At 34.6% G+C, this 20,383-nt stretch overlaps 1 protein-coding gene across 1 annotated transcript in view; it reads right to left on the reverse strand.

Moving 5' to 3' along the window:
* The window catches only part of LOC136974163 (probable ATP-dependent DNA helicase HFM1), a 257,012-nt gene extending 239,781 nt beyond the window's left edge, over nt 1–17,231 (reverse strand). Inside the window, 3 exon segments of the mRNA XM_067268965.1 lie at nt 4,668–4,828; nt 7,468–7,539; nt 17,027–17,231. Of these exon segments, the coding sequence (XP_067125066.1) occupies nt 4,668–4,828; nt 7,468–7,535 (229 nt within the window). The 5' untranslated portion in view covers nt 7,536–7,539; nt 17,027–17,231.
* Between the last annotated feature and the right edge of the window lie 3,152 nt (nt 17,232–20,383).

Raw genomic sequence — 20,383 nt, forward strand, 5'->3', positions numbered from 1 at the left:
CTGTTTCCCTTTTGTGAGGACCATGTTCTCGCATTTATCGTAGTTTATTTCGAGTTTGTTTTCTTTACTCCATTCATATATCTTGTTTAGTATTGTATTGGCCTTTTCTTGGAGTCTTTTGCCGTTCTTATTTGAGATCATAAGCACCATATCATCGGCATAACTCTGTAACTTCCATTGATTGCAGTTATTTTCATTCAACTTAAGTAAGTCATTACAAACAATGTTCCACAGGCCCAGGCCTGACCTTGAGCCCTGTGGACATCCTCTATTAATTGAGCGAATAATATCTGCCCTTTTGTGATACACACCCGCAGTTCTTTATGACAAATAACTCTGAAGAGTTGCATAAAGATTTCTAGGACATTTAGCTTTCTTTAACTGATTGAAAATCGATGGCCACCATATGGTATTAAATGCATTGCAGTAGTCTACTGTAATGATGAGAGCATGTTTGTTGCAACTCCAGGACTGTTTGATGAAATGTATAAGAGAGTGAATTGCATGATAGGTAGAGCGGCCCTTGACAAATCTGAATTGACCTTTATGCATCCATTTATTTTGGTATAGGTGATAATTAATTCTATCAATAACTAACCCGTCTAGAACCTTTCTGGGTGCAGACGAAAGACTTATGGGCCTATAATGGTAAGGTTCAAAATGCAAGTCAGACCCCGGTTTGGGTATGAATTTAATAGACGCTTGTTTCCATATTTTCGGGAAGTGTCCCTTTTCCAGACACTTATTGAATGTGTACACAAATGCCATTGGCACAGAGTTGAATGCATGCTTAAGCATCTCTGGGGTCACCCCATCAATCCCAGGTGCCCTCTTCTTTTTAATAGTCTTGATCACCCTCTGAACTTCGTTAAAGGTAAATAGTCTGTCCTCGTCCGTGGTAGGAAGATTAGAGGTTTCATTCCTAATCCTTTCTTGGTTACTATTGTCCTCTTCCTCACAATCAGTAGGGAAGTGTGTGTCTAACATATAGTTCACAGTTTCATTGTAGTCTTGTGTGTAAGTACCATCCGTTTTAACTATGTTGGCCGATATTTCGTTGCCAGTTTTCTGTTTGCATACAACATAATAAGGCTCACTTCACACATTTTGTTTACCGACTCTGGTGCAGAAATCTTGCCATGCTTTAATGTGTGTTTTATTTATATCCATTTTATACCTATTAAAGCAACTTAGGTATTCCTGTCTTTTTTGCACTTTCCTATCTGGGTCTGTCTCTATCCAGAACCTCTTTTGTAATTTAAGTGCTAAAAGAGAATTATTAGCTATAATCTTTGGCATTACAAAATTTCATAATTACCTAGCTACCAGAAATTTTACTATATATATATGGATTGTAAGCCAGTTGTGGACTTTCTAAACCCTGTTAAACCAATTCCTGATTTAATCTCAACCAGAATGATTCGTTAGTGTTTGAGATTAGCAGCATACTCATATAAGATTGAACATCGTCAGTCAGTAAAGATGACTAATGTTGATGCATTATCTCGTATACCAACTACTGTGGAAGAAAAGACTATCAGTGAACCAGATGATATATTCCTTATATTTGAACAGCCAGAATTACCCATCACATCTCAGGAAGTAAGCAGAGAGACAAACAAAGACTCAGTGTTAAAAAGAGTTGAACATGCAATCTTACATGGATGACCACTTAGTAGTCCAGAAGAACTTATGTCTTTCGCTAGGCAAAAGCTAGAACTTTCAATTCACCGCAGTTGCATTTTATGGGGACAAAGAGTAGTTATCCCTAGAACCCTGCAACCGCAGCTATTACATCTGTTACACTCCACAAATGAGGGCATGTCTAGAATAAAAAGAACAGCCAGGAGCTATTTTTGGTGGCCTAAAATGGACTCTCACATTGAAGAGATGGTATCCATGTGTAGAAAATGCCAAGAACAGAGGTCAAACCCAACCCCAGTTAAAGACACTCATTGGCCATCACCCTCAGGACCCTGGGACCATACACATTGAACATGCAGGACCACACTATGGACGTACATATTTTATTCTAGTGGATGCTTATTCGAAGTGGATGGAGGTAGAAGAAGTACAAATGCAGTCAACCCAGGAAACAGTGAAATTATTGAGAAGAATATTTAGTACACATGGAGTACCAAATACAATTGTATCAGACAATCACCAAAGCTTTAAATCCCAAGAAATGGAAGAATTTATATGAAAAAAATGGGATAAGCACATATTTATCCTTCCATATCATCCCTCTTCCAAGGGACAAGTAGAGAGACAAGTGCAAACTATAAAGAGGAGAATCAAAAAATTACATCACAGCCAAGAAAAAAGTGAGGTGTTGCTCACCAGATTTTTGTTTAGCTTATGCACAACACCTAGTAGCACTACAGGAAAAATGGCAGCAGAACTGTTGATGGGAAAAAGATTATGCACCATCTATGATTGACTAAATCCACACCTATATAAGGATAGAAAAGAGGAAACAAGAATACGAAAATTCCAGATAGGAGACAACATCAATTACAGGTGCTATAGAGATGCAAAGAAGTGGAAACCAGGTAAGGTGACAAAAAAAAACCGGACCATATACATACATGATAGCTTCTCCAGAAGGAACTGTAGAAAGGAGACATATTGATCAACTGATAGCCGGAAGAGAACAACCACTCCAGAACAGACAACATTCAGTTTGTCAGAACAACCAACATCCAGCTCCCCAGAATAATCAACATCAGGACAAAGGACCACCAGTTAGAAGGAGCTCTAGAACATGGACAAAACCTGCATAAAAGTGCTTCATCGACAGACACAACCTGCTTTTTCAGCCTCATCAGTGGTCCACTGATGAGGCTGAAAAAGCAAAATGCATATAGTGATGAAAAGTTTAAATAAAGTAAAAACTGATTATTAACTTCAATATTTTCTATTTCTGTGTCTTGAGTTTCTTCGAAGTCGGGCAAAAAAGAGTAATTTTAACTCGTTAGTTTAAAAGAGAATTTTAAGTATTTTTTAGACTTTTTATTTTTAAAAATTGTTCAATTATTTTGATTAACATGACTTCACAACAGTTAGAAAAAATTCAGGCACAAAGTTAGTTCAATATTCAGAGAGTATATAAAATATAGACTACTTTAAGAAAAGTTTATGTAGTTACAGATAAAAATCACTTAAAATTTTGCTTAATAATTACAATTTTTAGTTCTAAAAATACAGACATCTATTAAACTAATTATTAAAAATTTTTTAATTCATTAAAGATAAAATTTATTTATTTTTTAGAAGTATTTATTAACAGAATCAGTAACCATTTATTATGTTAAATTTACAGGATTTTTTTTACTCTTTTCATCCTGTGCTTCTAAGAAAGTCTTTATTTCAGGTCCATCATGGATTTAATAGGCACACAATGAGATGATGGATAGTAAGGGATGGGGCCCAACATATCCAAAACAAACTACCGCCTGAAAAATTTCTGGGATTTTTCAACAAGCCCAAATTCAAAAATAATAATAATTTTATTACATAAGATAAATTTTTAATATATTGGAATTTGTTGTAGAAACATTCTTGAATTAATATGTGATAATAAAATTAAAAAATGTAATATTTCTGTAAAAATATTTGTTAGATGTATTTCATATTTGTAGTCAGGAATGCATTCATTATGGTAGGGGTGTCCAACCTGTTTTGTTTCTCTGGGCCACATTAGAAAAAGTCATGGAGTTTTGGGCCACAAGTATATTATATATACTTGTGGCCCAATCCTTAAATATACAAGTATATTAAAGGATTAACATGTCTAGATTATAGTAATAAGTATTAAAACTTTATCACAAAAAAGGATATTTTAAAAAATTACTTCTACAGACAATTTCAATTTTTACTTAGAAATACATAAATTCATTTATTATAATGAAAACAAACAAAAATATATTTGAGAAACACAAATATTGATATTTGTTTTATTTGGGTCTTTAATTAATAAAAAACGACAAAACACCATTTTAAAGTGCATTTTTATTCAACTAATATATTTATAAATAATATGTAGCCCAAAAAGTAGTCAATGCGCCAAATGATAATCATATGTTTTATGCCAAACTAAAAAATGGATAGCCAAATTTGATGCAAAGTAGCCAAAACTTGCGATGCTGGAAGGAATACTAAATAAAGCTGGAGTTAGGACTCAAAGGATTATAGACCCAAATGCAGGAAAAGGAGAGAAAGGACAAAAGATAAAGAAGTGAGGAAGGTTTGAAAATTAAGGGTCAATATTTGCATAACAGAAGGTCTATTTAACCTTTCTCACTACTTTTTATCTTTTGGCCTTTCTCTCCTTTTCCAAATTTGAGCCTATAATCCTTTACAACTCCAGCTTTATTTAGTATTCCTTCCTCATTCACACATTTCCAAGTATTGAAAATATTTCCTTTCCACTCAAAAATAAAATATGTATAAAGGTTTACAGCTTTGTGAAACATCTTTTTGAGTTTATGCTATTGAAATAAATAAATAAATAAATTTGTCGGTTTTGTTTACACGTTTCTCGGGCCACATGCGGCCCACAGGCTGCAGATTGGATACCTCTGCATTATGGTATTTCATACTATTTGTAAAATTAATTTCAAACAATGTTGATTTATTTCTTTCATTTAAAATTTAAACAAACTTACTTGTTAATAATGGATCTGGAAGAGAAGTTAAAGAAAAAGACAATTCGGATGTATTTTCATATGAATTTGTTAATGTATTTATTGCTTCCTGATTATACATTAAATCTGTATCTTCTAACAAATCAAATTCTGAACTTTTATTTTCTAATATAAAAGATTGTCTGAAATGCAAAAGTTAAAAAAAATATTGTAAATTTTAAAAAAATTATTTAAAATTATAAAAGTAAATTAAAAGTTTTATTTATTTATTTATCAATATCAAAAACATTTATTGCATTATAGCAATTTTAAATTAATCATCAATTGTATTTCCTGTAAATTAATTTTTCAAAATTATTACTTTAGTAAATTATTATATTAAATGTTAATGTGTAAGATATTGCAAGCTAATTTAACAAGAAATTTTCTCACTTAATTTTAAGAATATAAAATTCATTGAAATACTGTTTGTTAATTTAAGAGCTTTGAATTTATGAGATAAAGTAAAGGTAAATTCAATGTTTATGCCATTATAATTTCTAATGTTAAATTTCTATTGTGGCAATATGCCGTATTAATGTATATATTAGATATAAGTTTAGTTTTAAGTTTTCTTTCTTTTTTGTTCTTCCTTTTCTTTTCTTGAATTTTCTATTAACATTTGTTCCTGTGGGTGGAGTAACCCTTTCCACAAACCATGTTAACAATGGGAAGTGAAGTCCCTGAGGCTACTAGAACGATAAGAAGGTTCATTCTTGGGTCAGACCTTCGGTGAAGGTAGACATACGAAAGTTACACTCCTGCTCGTCATCTAGAAGGACAAAGGGAGACAAAGATGGCCTACAGAAAGAGAAAGGACCCCAATAACGTAAAGAGAGAAAGACAACATCCCTTATATTAGGAGAATCTTCTAAGAGATCCAAAAAAGATCAGTGAGAAACAATTTAGAGTGGTTCCCCACCAGAAAAGCGTCAATACCAGAGAACCCAGATATTCTTTATAACCTCCTCTATCATACTAAAACTTCTTGCCATTCTTCCTTTCCCTTTTAGGTTATAATTTAGTGTAAGTTAGCCATAAAATTACAAGTCCATGTTTTCTTATTTGTTGCGAGCGCGTTTCTTTGATCTGTATTTGCTCGATTCCTTGCCCCAGTTTGGGATATTGTATAACATTAAGAGTTGGAATCCAAAAGAATCCTGTATATTGCTAATCACGTGATAAAATAAATTATTGTTGTTATTTTTTTGTGTATTGCCTCTCGTGGACTATTGTACACTTGCGTGACTATCACACTATAATGATATGACTTTTTTCCCAATTTGAAAATTTCTCCTATTATTTTCTTATTGCAAATAATAAGACTATAAATTACAAAAAATCATATTGTAAAAATATTAAAAATTATATTGTAGAAGAGTTACAAACAATAGTTAACTATAGCATAACCAATTAGTTGATTAAAGAAAACAAAACTTATTCAATAACCAACCATTCATTGACACCTTACATTGAAACAACATGTTGAATCAGTATTGATCTAACTCATAAGCTGGATAAACAATTGGTCATCAATGTTTATCCAATAGTTAGCCATTCATTGATATTTCTGGACATAGTTACTGTACACTGGACTAATATACAGGGTCAATACTAGGCCAATCTTGGACAATTAATTTTTATTAGCTAGTCTGTTAATACTATAAAGCTTTGATTTTAATGCATATTATAAGTACATCACTTGAAACAAAAATAGGTTATTTTAAATGCATATGATTTCTGCATGTTACGTGCAGAAATTCATACACGTACAATGTTCCATCATCTACTTACATTTATATCCCTTAGTGGGGTTCTTGAGAGGACTCACTCAGGGGCATGGATGGCAATTAGCTTTTCCTTGCTTTGTTTCAACTGTCAGCATTTAGCTGCCTTTTAACTTTGTATTTTAATTATTTTTTTTTGTCTTTTTTTCAGTCTAAATTCAGTTAATCCTAATTGTAAGTTAGATTAGGGACTCAGTTTGGTTTCCAATTAGGATATGATAGGTTAGGTTAAATTAAATTAGGATTTGTTAGCTTTAGTCCTCTGGTTAGGTTTGTCATAGGTTATGGTAGGTTAGTTTAATTAGTGAGTAAGTTAATGTTTAAAAAAATATATATATAAAATAAAATAAAAAAAAAATTGGGGTCTTGCCCATTTGTCTCTGTTGGTCTGTTCATCTCATCTAGTTTGTCATTGTGTTCATTTCCTTTTTGCGCTGCTGTCCAGCTGTTAAGTAGTATTAAGATTTGTAATCGTGTTCAGTTTTATTAGTTTTAAGTAGATATAAGTCTTCCTACTAACAGCCACTTGGCACTAACCTCTACACTTAGCTATTTGTTGCGGCACTCAATTATTGGTGTTCGCTACACTCAGGTTTTCTTTTAGATCCTTTGGGAGACTACAGCTTGCAGCATAAAAACTGCACACCAACATCAAACATAGAGGGTACTGTAGCCATATGTATGCCATTCAGAGGGATCCTACCTTTCTCTACTGTCAATCTCCTCTCCCTCTTTCTTCCCTTACCCTCTTTTCTGCCGGCTAAACACTTCGTGTATAGCTAATGTCTTTCTTGTATGTATATATGTATGCATGTTACATGCAGAAATCATATGCATTTAAATCAAGTATAACTATTTTTAACAGAATAATTCTACATTATCAATAATAATGCTTAATATTTTTATTAATTATAACAATTTATTTGTAATAAATCAAAGTATTTATTTCTCAAAAAACTTTCAACATTTAATTTTTTTAAATTTTAAGATCAAACCTTTCATTTTGCAAAGGTTCCTCTGATATTACTTTGAAGAGTGAATCATACATCCATTTCAAATCCATTGTTCTATAATTATAATATAAATATTAAAAATAACATTAATTTACAAAATCATCAAACTCTACTCTATTTTATTTAAATTATCTTATTATTAAATTTATTAATTTTTAAATATTTTGCTCAAATTAGCCTTAAATTTTACAATGCATTGGTATTAAAGTTTATATTTTGCATGCTTCTTACCATTTTTCATGTTAACTTTATGGTCTCTGATAAAAAATGTCTCCATCCCAGTTATCTAATACCCTTCTCATAATTATTTCAAAATAAGTGTGAAGATCGGGATCTCTATATTGTGAACTTTATCATCTTCATGTACTTTTATAATCTTTTAACTATATTTTATACAAACTCTACATTTTATACAAAAACGGAACGAAGTAAACCAAAAATGGTTAGTTAAACGGGAAATCAACTGATAAAACTTTCTGATAAGATCGGTTTAAACTCAATTCCCACGAGCTGAGTTCCTTGTTAAGGTGAGTCAAATTTCTGTGTCACGACTATGTCACCGATAACTTTATTGGTTCAAGAAGATCATCTCCTCTGACGAAATCAAAGAAGAGCCTACTAACTCCCTCCCCATATAAAAAGGGAGTATGATGAGTAAAACAGCAAAAGTTGTCATTTGACTGTGTGTGTGTCCCTGTTCGGATTTACCATCGTCAAGTTCCTCCTCCACTGCTCATCCTCCTCGGACTAGCGGACAATTAAACTGGAATCTAGGACCATTGGATTAAGCTAGCTGAAAGACAGAAATCTAGAACCGAAGATATCATATCATCTATTTGACGTTAGTCGATATAATCAATACAAATCTTAAGGTATTTATCCTACCCACAAATATTTGTAAGCTCTCTCTCTAATCTGTGTAGAATTTACGTTCGCGGATCGTGAGCCATGTATCTTATCATGTGTCTCTCTGTAAAGTAAACGTCTTGTATCTAATTAGACATATGAGAAAATAAACGGGTATATTTTTATATATATAAATCTCCAAGTGCGTTCTTTCCGTCATCCTCTCCACTTGCTTCATTCCGGGTCTAACCCATACGTTACCGCTTGCACAATTGATTTTCTGTATTGTAGTGATCCATCACTTAATATAACTGTTTTTCCCCTGCATTATGGATGTTAGACTTTTTTTTTTTTTGTTGGGTTGTAAATTCTGTATTATTATTCGCGTCCGTTTTTGTTTGTGTCGGGAGTTCACTTTATATGTAACCTCACGGGTCTCTTATTGGTTATGAGAAAGTTGACGTATACGAGTTATGACGTCAACAATGGTATAAAAGGGAAGTGCTTGACTGGAGACGGGACATTTTTGTTGACCTTCGGACTGGATTCGTCGGAGATCGTCGTGTACGATAGGAAGAGAGATTGGAGACCAGTTTGAACGTGAAAAGAAATCCATTTTCATCCAAGGCCTGCCTGAAGACATCTGTACGAATTGAGTACATATTTTCTTATAACTACAAAAGGACACGTGTAAAACTGTTTTATTAAGGTTTTCGAGTTTGTGTGTATATAAATTTTTTTGTTACCCCACAGAGAGGTAATAGAATAGTTTTGTAAATTTATGTTTATGTATATAGAATTTTTGTATATATATATATAAATAAGCCTGTAGTGTCCAGAAATAAACCTTTGTTAAGACCTCACTTTATGAGAAAGTGTAAAGTCCTTTGTTTTTCTTTTTATTGTATCGCCTGTTTCCCAACCGTGTACCCTGTATACCCAGGTATATCAGGATCTTAACATTGGCGTCCGCGACAGGATTTGTGTAATTATTGGGAAAGGCTTTGTTGTAAAAAGGACTAGTCGACTGTGATAACTGTTTTTCGTGTTCTCTGTGGGTGAGGTATCGTTGCGTTATGGAAGAGCAAATTACGAGTGGTTCATCAGGAGTTGGAGCCGGGGAAATTGAAAATGTGCCCGTTGTAACTGGTTTCATGGGCATGATTCCATACTTCTCAAACTCACCTAGCAATCTACTGGATGTGCGAAGATTTTTTCAAACCCTGGAGAATGTTTCCTCATTAGCAAGTTGGAACAAGACGGTCAAACTTTCCGTTCTTCAAGCCCGTATGAAAGGTGAGCCTCTATCTGTTCTTTTCGATCTGAGAGATCAAGGGGTTAGTACGTATGACGAGATAAAAAAGGGGCTTATTAAGTGTTTTGGCCACAAGGACATGGGGCGCGATCCGTTTGACCAATTATTAAAGATTTCCCAGCGTAAGGGGGAGAGGGTATACGAATACAGCGTAAGAGTAAAATCGTTGTTCTCCCGGGCTGTGACAAATAACAAAAACTTGGCAATGTTGCGCGATAACACTGTCAAGGAATGTTTCATAAAGGGGCTACTTGTAGAAATAAGGAGACAAGTTATGCAAGGTAGACCAAGTACCTTGGAGGAGGCAATAGCAAAGGCTGAGGAGGAAGAAGAAATTGAATCAGCCTGCAATAAGCGAAATGGGTTTAGCGAATTATATGCTAACTCAGAGGATGTTAGGCCCCCAAGTGAACGGGAAGAGAAATTAAGCAACCGGGTTACAGAATTGGAGACCCAAATAAAAACTTTAAACGAGTCGCTATCATCCATGCTAGACCAATTGAAGATAACTAGAAAACCTAATAGATGGGTGGAGACCCGTAGGTGTTATACTTGTGGGGAACTTGGCCACATTTCTAACCAATGTGACAAGAAGAATTTAAACTAAGACACGGCCATTTGGGAGGTCAGGCAAGTGACCGTTTAGCAACCTTGAGACTGACCGAATATATACGTTTGAATGAGCGTGGGTTACCGATTATTGAGGCTAAGCTAGCAGGACGGAGTATCAACGCATTAATTGACACTGGTGCTGAGCGTACGGTAGTGAGGAATGAGTTTACCGAGTTGATAAAGGAGGACAACACTGATTGGATAGTCCCGAATAAATCATGCATCAGAGGTATGTCGGGAGAAATAATAGGTAGTGATGAAGCCCTTCTTCTGAGGTATAATGTGCTTGACAAGGACGAGGTAGATTTTAGGGTTCCCATTGTACAGTTTCCCAACGGAGTGCAGTACGAGTTAATTATCGGAATGGATATAATAAGTAGGCAACCTGGGATACTGTCAAGTATTATTCCTATTTCAAGGCATAGCGATTCGATAAAATTTAGTGAAATAAGTATAAACATTAATAGTGACACATCTCCTATTGAAGGTATTTGGAAGTTAGATCATCTGAATGACGAAGTTAAACATAGGGTGAACGAAATTTTAAATATATCCAGAGGCCGTTGCCAAGGAGATCACGGACTTGTCAGGGGCGAGTAAGTACATACACTCTGTTACACTCACTACCGAACAACCCGTAAGGGTAAAGCAGTATCGTATTCCGTTTAGTTATCTACCGGCTCTAAAAAGAAAGGTTAGTGAATTTTTGAAAGCGGGAATTGTGGAGGAAAGCTGCTCTGAGTGGAACTCTCCTATCCACGTCGTACCTAAGGACTCAGGGGAAATTCGGTTCACTTTAGATCTACGAAAAATAAACGAGGTGACTGAGGCTCAGGTGTTCCCCATGGCAAGGGTAGACGACATTTTGTCGCAACTAAATGGAAATAAATACTTTTCCGTACTGGATCTGAAGGCGGGTTACTTTCAGATACCGCTTGATCCTAGAGTGCGGCATATCTTCGCATTTTCAACCCCATGGGGAAAATTCCAGCTATGTAGAATGCCACAGGGTGCGAAGAATAGTGGCAGGTTTTTCCAGCATGTGATGAACAAGGTACTGGCAAAATTCGTGGGGAACAGTTGTTTCATCTTCCAAGATGACGTAGTTTTATTTTCGTCGAAATTGGAAGACCATCTCGAGTTATTGGAACGCGTAATCAGTGCATTAAAGGATGAAGGGTTAAGGTTAAACCCATGTAAATGCCAAATTCTAGCAACTGAAGTAAAGTACCTAGGGCACGTGATAAATGATAAGGGGGTAAGTCCGGACCCGCATAATGTCGATTCGATAATTGAGATGGAACCACCCAGAACAGTAAAGGGTGTCCGTAGTTTTTTAGGGGCTTTGGGCTTCTTTAGAAATTTCATTCCGTCCTTCTCAGACATTGCGGCACCTCTTACTAACCTCACGAAGAATGGAAAGAGTTTTGTTTGGAGTAGTGAGTGCCAAGATAGCTTCAATAAATTGAAGGAAGCAATAACTCATCCGCCTGTCTTGGCCCATCCTGATTTCAACGAACCTTTCTTTCTGCATACTGACGCTTCGGATAAGGCTGCGGCTGCTGTTCTGGAGCAGCGGCGTGAAGAAGGTCTAGCTCCAATAGGCTATTTCAGCAAAAGATTTCAAGGGGCTGAGGTAAATTACTCAACTATTGAAAAGGAGTGCCTCGCGATCATACTGGCTTTAAGGCATTTTAAATATTTGATCCTAGGCCAAAGAACGGTCATTTTATCTGACCACAAACCATTGGTTTTTTTAAGTAATATACAGCACGGCAGCCGTCGTTTGACCCGTTGGGTCATGGAATTAGCCGATTACCACATTGAGGTGCAACATATAAAGGGGGTAGACAATAAAGTCGCTGATTTTTTGTCAAGAAACGTAAATGGGATAAATTATTTTAGTTTAGAAGTAACTGCTGATATCCCAAGTAAGCATGAAATTTGCTCATCCCAAGATGGGGATAGTGTATTCGGCCCCATAAAGAGAGACTTGTTGAGAAATGATGGGAGGTCAGGAAACCTCAGTTCTGAATATCTGGTCATGAATGGCTGTTTGTATAGAAGGTTATTCGTAAAATCCCGTGGCGACTATTGTAACCAATTATGTGTGGGCGATGATATTGCGGCACGTGTAGTTAAGGCTGTCCATGAAAATAAACTTTCCGGTCATTGGGGAGTTCGGAAGACTGTAAAAAATATCGAAAAAAATTATTTTATCAGGAATTTAAAAAACAAGGTGAGCGATGTTGTAAAGGAATGTGAACGGTGCCAGCGGCATAACATTCACAAAGGAAAAGCCCCGTTTCAAGAGAATGAACTTGCTGAGGCTCCCTTTCAAAAGTTTGCTGTTGACATCATAGGTCCAATTCGAAAGACTAAAAGGGGAAACCAATATATATTAGTAATCATAGATATCTTTACCCGTTTTGTCGAAGCATATCCTTTGGCTGACCAAACTGCTTGGTCAGTAAGTAATATAATTTTTGACAACATAATTTGTAGATATGGCACCCCTGAAGTGATAGTTTCTGATAGAGGAACTAACTTCCTGTCTTCCTTGTTTTCAGACTGTTGTAGATGGCTTGGAATTAAAAGAAATGTAACCACGGCATATAGACCTTGTTCGAATGGTTTTTGTGAAAGAGCTAATAGGTCTATTATTGATATGATCGCTAAGTCTTCCGACGAGAGTGACCTTGAGTGGGACGATTTGATCCCGTATGCGTGTTTCGCATACAATACTGCCTATCACTCGGCTATTGAAGATTCACCGGCTTTCCTTTTGTATGGAATTGATCCCATTACACCTAACATAGATCATGTCCATGAGACCATGACTATTGACGAACGTAGAACCTTCCTGATAAAAAAACTCCGCTCTATCAGAAAGATGGCCAGTGAGCAAGCGCAGAATTACAATAAAAAAGGAAGGGAACATTGCAATAAGAGTAGAGAATTAAAAAAATTTTTCGAAGGTCAAAAGGTCTGGGTAAGAAAAAAGGGGGGAAGAGAAAAATTTGCGAGTAACTATAAAGGCCCCTTTCGCGTTACAAAGGTTATAAATCAGACAACTTATAAGGTCGAGGGATGTAATATGAAGGATGTCGAAACTGTCCACGTCGACCGGTTGAAACCATGCTACGATCACATAATACTAAAACCCAGAAAAAGGAGGAGCAAGAGAGGACCTCGGGAGAGCCTTGCAGAGGAGGAAGACGAAGTCCCTGATCATCGGATTGTCCGAAGAAAGAGTGTTCCGGTGTGTGGTAATGGAGGTAGCTCGCCGGTTAGGCCTGAACCAAAAGAAACCGCGCAACCGGAAGGGCATTATAACCTCTGAAAAATGGATATAGATTTTCGTAAATTGCATCACGGAAAATGAAATCTTGTCGGGGGGAGATATGTAGTGATCCATCACTTAATATAACTGTTTTTCCCCTGCATTATGGATGTTAGACTTTTTTTTTTGTCGGGTTGTAAATTCTGTATTATTATTCGCGTCCGTTTTTGTTTGTGTCGGGAGTTCACTTTATATGTAACCTCACGGGTCTCTTATTGGTTATGAGAAAGTTGACGTATACGAGTTATGACGTCAACAATGGTATAAAAGGGAAGTGCTTGACTGGAGACGGGACATTTTTGTTGACCTTCGGACTGGATTCGTCGGAGATCGTCGTGTACGATAGGAAGAGAGATTGGAGACCAGTTTGAACGTGAAAAGAAATCCATTTTCATCCAAGGCCTGCCTGAAGACATCTGTACAAATTGGGTACATATTTTCTTATAACTACAAAAGGACATGTGTGAAACTGTTTTATTAAGGTTTTCGAGTTTGTGTGTATATAAATTTTTTTGTTACCCCACAGAGAGGTAATAGAATAGTTTTGTAAATTTATGTTTATGTATATAGAATTTTTGTATATATATATATATAAATAAGCCTGTAGTGTCCAGAAATAAACCTTTGTTAAGACCTCACTTTATGAGAAAGTGTAAAGTCCTTTGTTTTTCTTTTTATTGTATCGCCTGTTTCCCAACCGTGTACCCTGTATACCCAGGTATATCAGGATCTTAACAGTATCAATCTAAGGATACAGTGGTGTCATCCTGATGCGGTATCAAAGAGATACTGACCCTATGGTCACATAAGCATTAAAGAGTAAAAGGGAAAGAATACATCCTTGTCTTACACAAGCTTCAGATGTAAATATATTAGACATAGTTTTGTTAACTCTTACTCTTGCAGAGTTATTCTCATATAAATTTCTGATCATTCAAATAAGACAGTGTGGGATTTCCATGATCTGGAGAGTGGGCCACAGTTTGTGCCATTTTACACAATCAAAGGCTTTAGTATAGTCTACGAAACAAAGGTAAGCTTTGACATTAAATTCATAAGCTTTTTCAATGATTTGTCGAGCATTCAAGATTTGTTCACAAGTTTCTTTACCGGGGATAAACCCTGACTGTTCTTCAGCTATTTCAGGTAATAGAGTTTCAAACAGTTATTAATTATTTGAAGCATTACTTTACTGGCATGGTTAATTAGGCTGATAGTTCTGCAGTTACTACAGTCTGTTGGTGCACCTTTTTTATAAATTGGAATAAATATTGATTTACACCATTCCTCTGGCAATCTCTCAGTTTTCCGAATTAAAGAGCAAATTTTATGAAATATATCAACACCCAGTTCTCCCATTACTTTTAAAATTTCAGCAGTTATGTTGTCAGTTCCCAGAGCTTTGTGATTTCTTAATGTATTTATGGCTTTTTCTACCTATGATTTAAGAATAAATGGTTCAACTTCCCCTGTCCATGCATTCCGAAGTTGATTATTACCATTTGTTTGTCCAATGTCTTTATAACGTTTCTCACAATACTTCCTCCAGACATCCACAATCTCTTCCACATCGGATATGATTTCATTTCCTCATTTTTAATTATTTGTGAGTGTAGTTTGAATTCTCTTGCTAGATATCTAACTTTATCATATAGTTCACGAGTCTGATTATTATTTGCATGGACTTCAATTTCATTGCATATACTGTCAATATAATCATTTTTGTCTTTCTTACAAGCCTTTTTGATTTTTTTGTCTAGCTCTTTTTTCTTTTCATCTGCAACGATTGGTGAAGTTAATAATTTTTTCCTTTCGTCTATTAATTCAAGAGTACTATTTGTCATCCAATGTTTCTTTTTCTGTGGTTGATGTTGTGTGGTACATTGTTGTACTTTAGTTAAAATCCAACTTTTTGTTTGTGTCCATAAATCATCTGGGTTGTTATTTAAAATCTACGACAAATAAACAGTAGACTTTTTCACAAAAGTGTTTTTAGTGTTGTTTGAAACATTAATTTCTGAAACTACTCTATAAAATTATCTCAAAAAAGTAACTTTTCTGTTCTTTTGTTTCAAATTTAGCTCTGAAAAAAAAGTAGTTTTAATTGAAAATTCACTTGAAGTTTCCTTAATAAATAAGTGGTCTTGGACCATTTTGGACATTTATCATACGGGGAAGAGGCTGATTTTGCTGATATCTACCTATGGCTGATACAAAGTTAAACTTAGAGAAACATATCCTTACTTTGCTCAGTTTGAAATATTTTATTACAAATTTAATGATTTTAATTACTTTGCACAAAAATATACTATTATTTTTTTGGCAATACAAATTTGTCAACTGTATAGAAGAATTTGCTGACATTGGGGGCAAGACAACCTCTTGCCTCAATCCTTTACAGCTTTGCTATAAAAAATTATACAGCTACTAAATTTAAAAATTTATAATTTTGACAAATGTTTACCTTAGGCAAATATACCAACAACTGCTGTAAATGATTGGGTTAAATTTTGGATAATGGATTATAGAAATAAATGTAGATTCTAAGAAAGTTGCCCCATGGTGACGATACATGTAGAATTTTCATAAGTTTTTACATTTAAAAAAATTTACAGATGAAAATTCTACATGTATCATCACCAGGGGGCAGCTTTCTTAAAGTCTACATTTTCCAGTGCTTGTTTCTAGTAGATAAAAGCAGTAACACCCCCAACGAAAGTATGGATGGATGCAAGCAAGACGTCAGTATGTCACCAGTTCCTTTTTCAGAAATTACTTGTAATTTTAATTAGATATATTTTGTGTTTTTTAAAAGAACTTTTTTAACTTCTGGTGACAAGTAGCCTATAAAGAAAGGTCAGTCGCCAAAAACGTGTATTGTCTGGAACACAGAGAAAATAAATGGTGGTCTCTATTGGGCAGACTTTGTCTTCAATTTTATTAAATATATATTTATATATATTTGATAACAATCTGATCCCACTATAGAAGGGGACGTAATCCTGACAATACCTGAACTGAAACACTGATCTCACTCAATTAGGGGATGTGATCCAGACAATATCTAATATGCAAATCACTAAATATATATTAAATTCTGACAATATCTGATATACTAAATCACTATATATATTAAATATGTACAGTACATTCCCAATAATGTTTCCTTAGTTACCCGATCTTGAGTTCCCACCTCTGGGATGTTCAGTCTATACTCTGATTACACTTCAAGACTTTTGTGGATGAGTCTTCATCTAAATACCACTTTCCACTCCTTAATTCAAACAGGAGAGAAATTCCAAAGTAAAGTTATTGTGAGATTCTATTTCTTATGACATATGTATTACATTTACAGATATAATGTCACCTTCCTTCTATTAAGAGTCACTAATTCTTTGTTCCTTCCTATACATGCCCAGGCTCACCTTCCTTTCTTTGATGATCTCTTCCACCTGCTCGGTGGTCACTTCAGACAAGACAAAGCCCATCTAGAGAAAAAAATGCCATCACCTCAGTTCTCTTGTTTTTATCCCCTTCCTATATGTCATCTTCTCCTTTTCACCAATCAGGGCACTTCATGATGGCCCAGTTGAACCTCTTCAGATACACACCTGACAAATTGCGACTGTTATAATCCCTCCTAACCTTTTTCCCGGTGTCGTTCTATTTTTAGAATCGTTCTATTTACAGACTCGCAAACGTTTTCACAGCCCCTCCTGGGCTCTTCTTCAGGCTTCGTCGAATAGGCCGTTAAGATTTGAATAAATATTCAATTAGAATTTTTTTGGAATATTAGCACGTGCAGCAGCTGGATATTTGTACTGCGCATGCTCGATGCTCCTCCCTTTAAACGCTGTTTTCTAGCACAACCTGCCATGGGCTCGATAGGATCATTTCTCCTTATGATTAACGCAGGTACTACGTAATCCAGCCTTAAATATCTCCATGGCTTCTAGCCATTTCAATTGCTGTGGGTTATAGCTGGGTATAATGATTTTTGCCGCATGCAGGTCCGCCGTTATCTCCTCTTCCGACGCGTACGTCGCCAGGGCCGTAGTGTATCTACCGTGGTGTATGTCTGACTCGTGCTCCTTTAACCTCACTTTTAACGCACGTTTTGTGGAACCAATGTATGTTAATTGTCTATCACACCTGTGATCTTCTAGTGGTATCATATATACTCCCGGAAGCCTTTCGGGGTTTGGTGGGTCTTTGCCGTTGCTTAATATTCTGAAGAGAGTCTGACATCTTCTGTACACGTTGTTAATTCCTTGTCGGTTGGCCACGGTTTTGTAAATGGATTTCAGCACTGGATTGTATGTGATAGATATCCTTTCATTTTCTTCCTGTCTGATATTCAAAGGTTGTGCTGTCTGATTATTTTCCTTTTGGGACTTCTCATGTCTTCTAGACAACTTTTCAATGAGAGCTTTGCTGTATCCATGGCTTATAGCAATATTTTGGATATGATTGAGCTCCGTTTCGAGCGCTTGTTTTGTAGAGGAGTGCGTATGAGCCCTTCTCACTAATGCTCGGAAGGCAGCTATTTTGTATTGAAACGGATCATATGAATTTCTAGGAATATATGTGTGGAACGTGCTCAGCACCGGGAAAAAGATTAGAAGGGTTTATTTTATTATTACAAGTTCCGGTGCATAGAGAGATTATATGTTATCATCTCCAGCAATAAGTTTGACCAAGGCATTGTAACAAACAGCTCGGGACAAAGAACAAACAGAAAGAAAAAAAATGAGTATGAGATGGGAGTACCACAACATAAAGTCAAACTTTACAATACTGTATATAGATCTATATATGATTCTTTCATCAGTTTAAAACGTTTTAATCCGTAACCTATTCAAACCAAGAACGCTCTAATTATACAACAAATGAAAATACTTTCATCAATAAATTTTAAATTTATTACTGTATCATTAAATTTATGTTTAATCTAAAGTTTAAAACATTGTTAATAGACACGTTTAAAAGTTCATACATTAATTTATAAATATTAAGTTTGGTTTATAAAAAATATTAATATTACTATATTCACAAATATTTTTGATAAAATTTTAAAATACTAATTTGTAAATTTAATCGTAATAACTCAAATATAATTACTGTATATAATTCATTTATATTAGGTAATACTTTTGGTAAATTTGCTTATAGAAGTAATGCTATACTATTAAACTTTAATATTAAAATTGCATTTATAATCTTTTCAAATAATTGGATTCTGCATAAAAAATATATTTATTATTATTACAAGCAATTATTTATTGTGACATTGTCACAATGCTAAACTGCAATTTTTAATTTATTTAATTTAAAATATATGCTTTCCACTTCAAATTAGTACTGTAGTGTCTTGTCCCTGTGCATCATATTTTTCCTTTAATGATAGATTCATGCTGGTCATCAATTAACTGCTTTCAGAGGAAAGTTTTGAATTGAAATGATGTGACTTCCAATTTACAATGGAAGTTCGTATATAGTTAATTGGAGCCTCTTGCCCCTAAGCTTTCCATATCTAGTCTCGTCTTTCATCTACCTAACTTTGTTCTTGAGATTAAAGAAAGAGAGACAAACAGACAACAATGGGAATTTATAGGTCAACAATTTTTTCCAATTGAAGCCCAATTATATTACTATTATGATACTTGTTAAACTTTTTATCACATCAAAGACAAGATCTAAGAGCAAATATAGGAGTGATGATTTTTTTATTTGTAATGAATAAAGAATATACAAATGTTTTATTTCTTTAATATTTGTTTAGAATAAACTAAAACTTCAACAACATAAAACCTTAACAAAACTGAAAAGTGATTATAACAATTTTTATAATATAAGCATTATTTTGAAGAAATAATGAAGAACCTATTAGCAAAATAATCTTACAGGAATGATTGCTTCTATCATCCCATAGCTCCATCCTTGCTATAGACCAGACATGGGCAAATGTGGCTCCGAGAGCCGCATGCAGCTCTTTTTGAGTTACATGTGGCTCACATAAAGCAGATAGTTGCTCAGCAAATAATTAGTCTAATTCACAAAACAACACCTTTACTTGTTCTCTCAATAAAAATATCTCAGCAACAAGTAAAGGTGTTGTTTTGTGAATTTTACATGTGGTTCTTGCTGAAAGTGTTAATTTCTGCTTATTATTATTATTTTTACAGTTTTATTTCCACAATTTTGTGAAAATATGTTTATTAAAAAAATTCAATATTTGTTTTATATTATATTTATATTATATAATAAAATCGCGGTACAGAACTGCAGTATAGAATAAAAAACTACAGAACTGCGGCTCCCATGCATTTTGCAAAACCTACATTATGGCTCCCACTGAACTTTTGCTCGCCCACTCCTGCTATAGACACTTCCTGTACAGTTAGATCTTGCAGAATGTACTAAGATTGTCAACAGACATGGCCTAACACTGGAAAAATACCATGCTGACACATTATCAACAGTGTGGAAATCTATATATGAGCTTTAACTTGGGTTTGGTCCCCCGATAATTGTTTATTGTTTATTTTATTTTTATTGCTATTTTTATTTCTTTTTGTATCATTTATGTTTTTAAGTTTTTATAATATGTATTTATATGAACTTATTTATTTCTTATATCCCTTGTATTTGACTTGTACATATACTATTGATTTAGAATGTTCTTCCCATTCTTTTTAATTTAAATTATTTCCATTGTAATTAATATGTTATTCAAATGTTCTGTTTGTTCTTTTTTCATTTAAGTTTGATACTCTAACTGA

Source organism: Centruroides vittatus, unplaced genomic scaffold (assembly GCF_030686945.1).
Source record: "Centruroides vittatus isolate TY-2023 unplaced genomic scaffold, ASM3068694v2 contig_345, whole genome shotgun sequence".
Classification (NCBI taxonomy): domain Eukaryota; kingdom Metazoa; phylum Arthropoda; class Arachnida; order Scorpiones; family Buthidae; genus Centruroides; species Centruroides vittatus.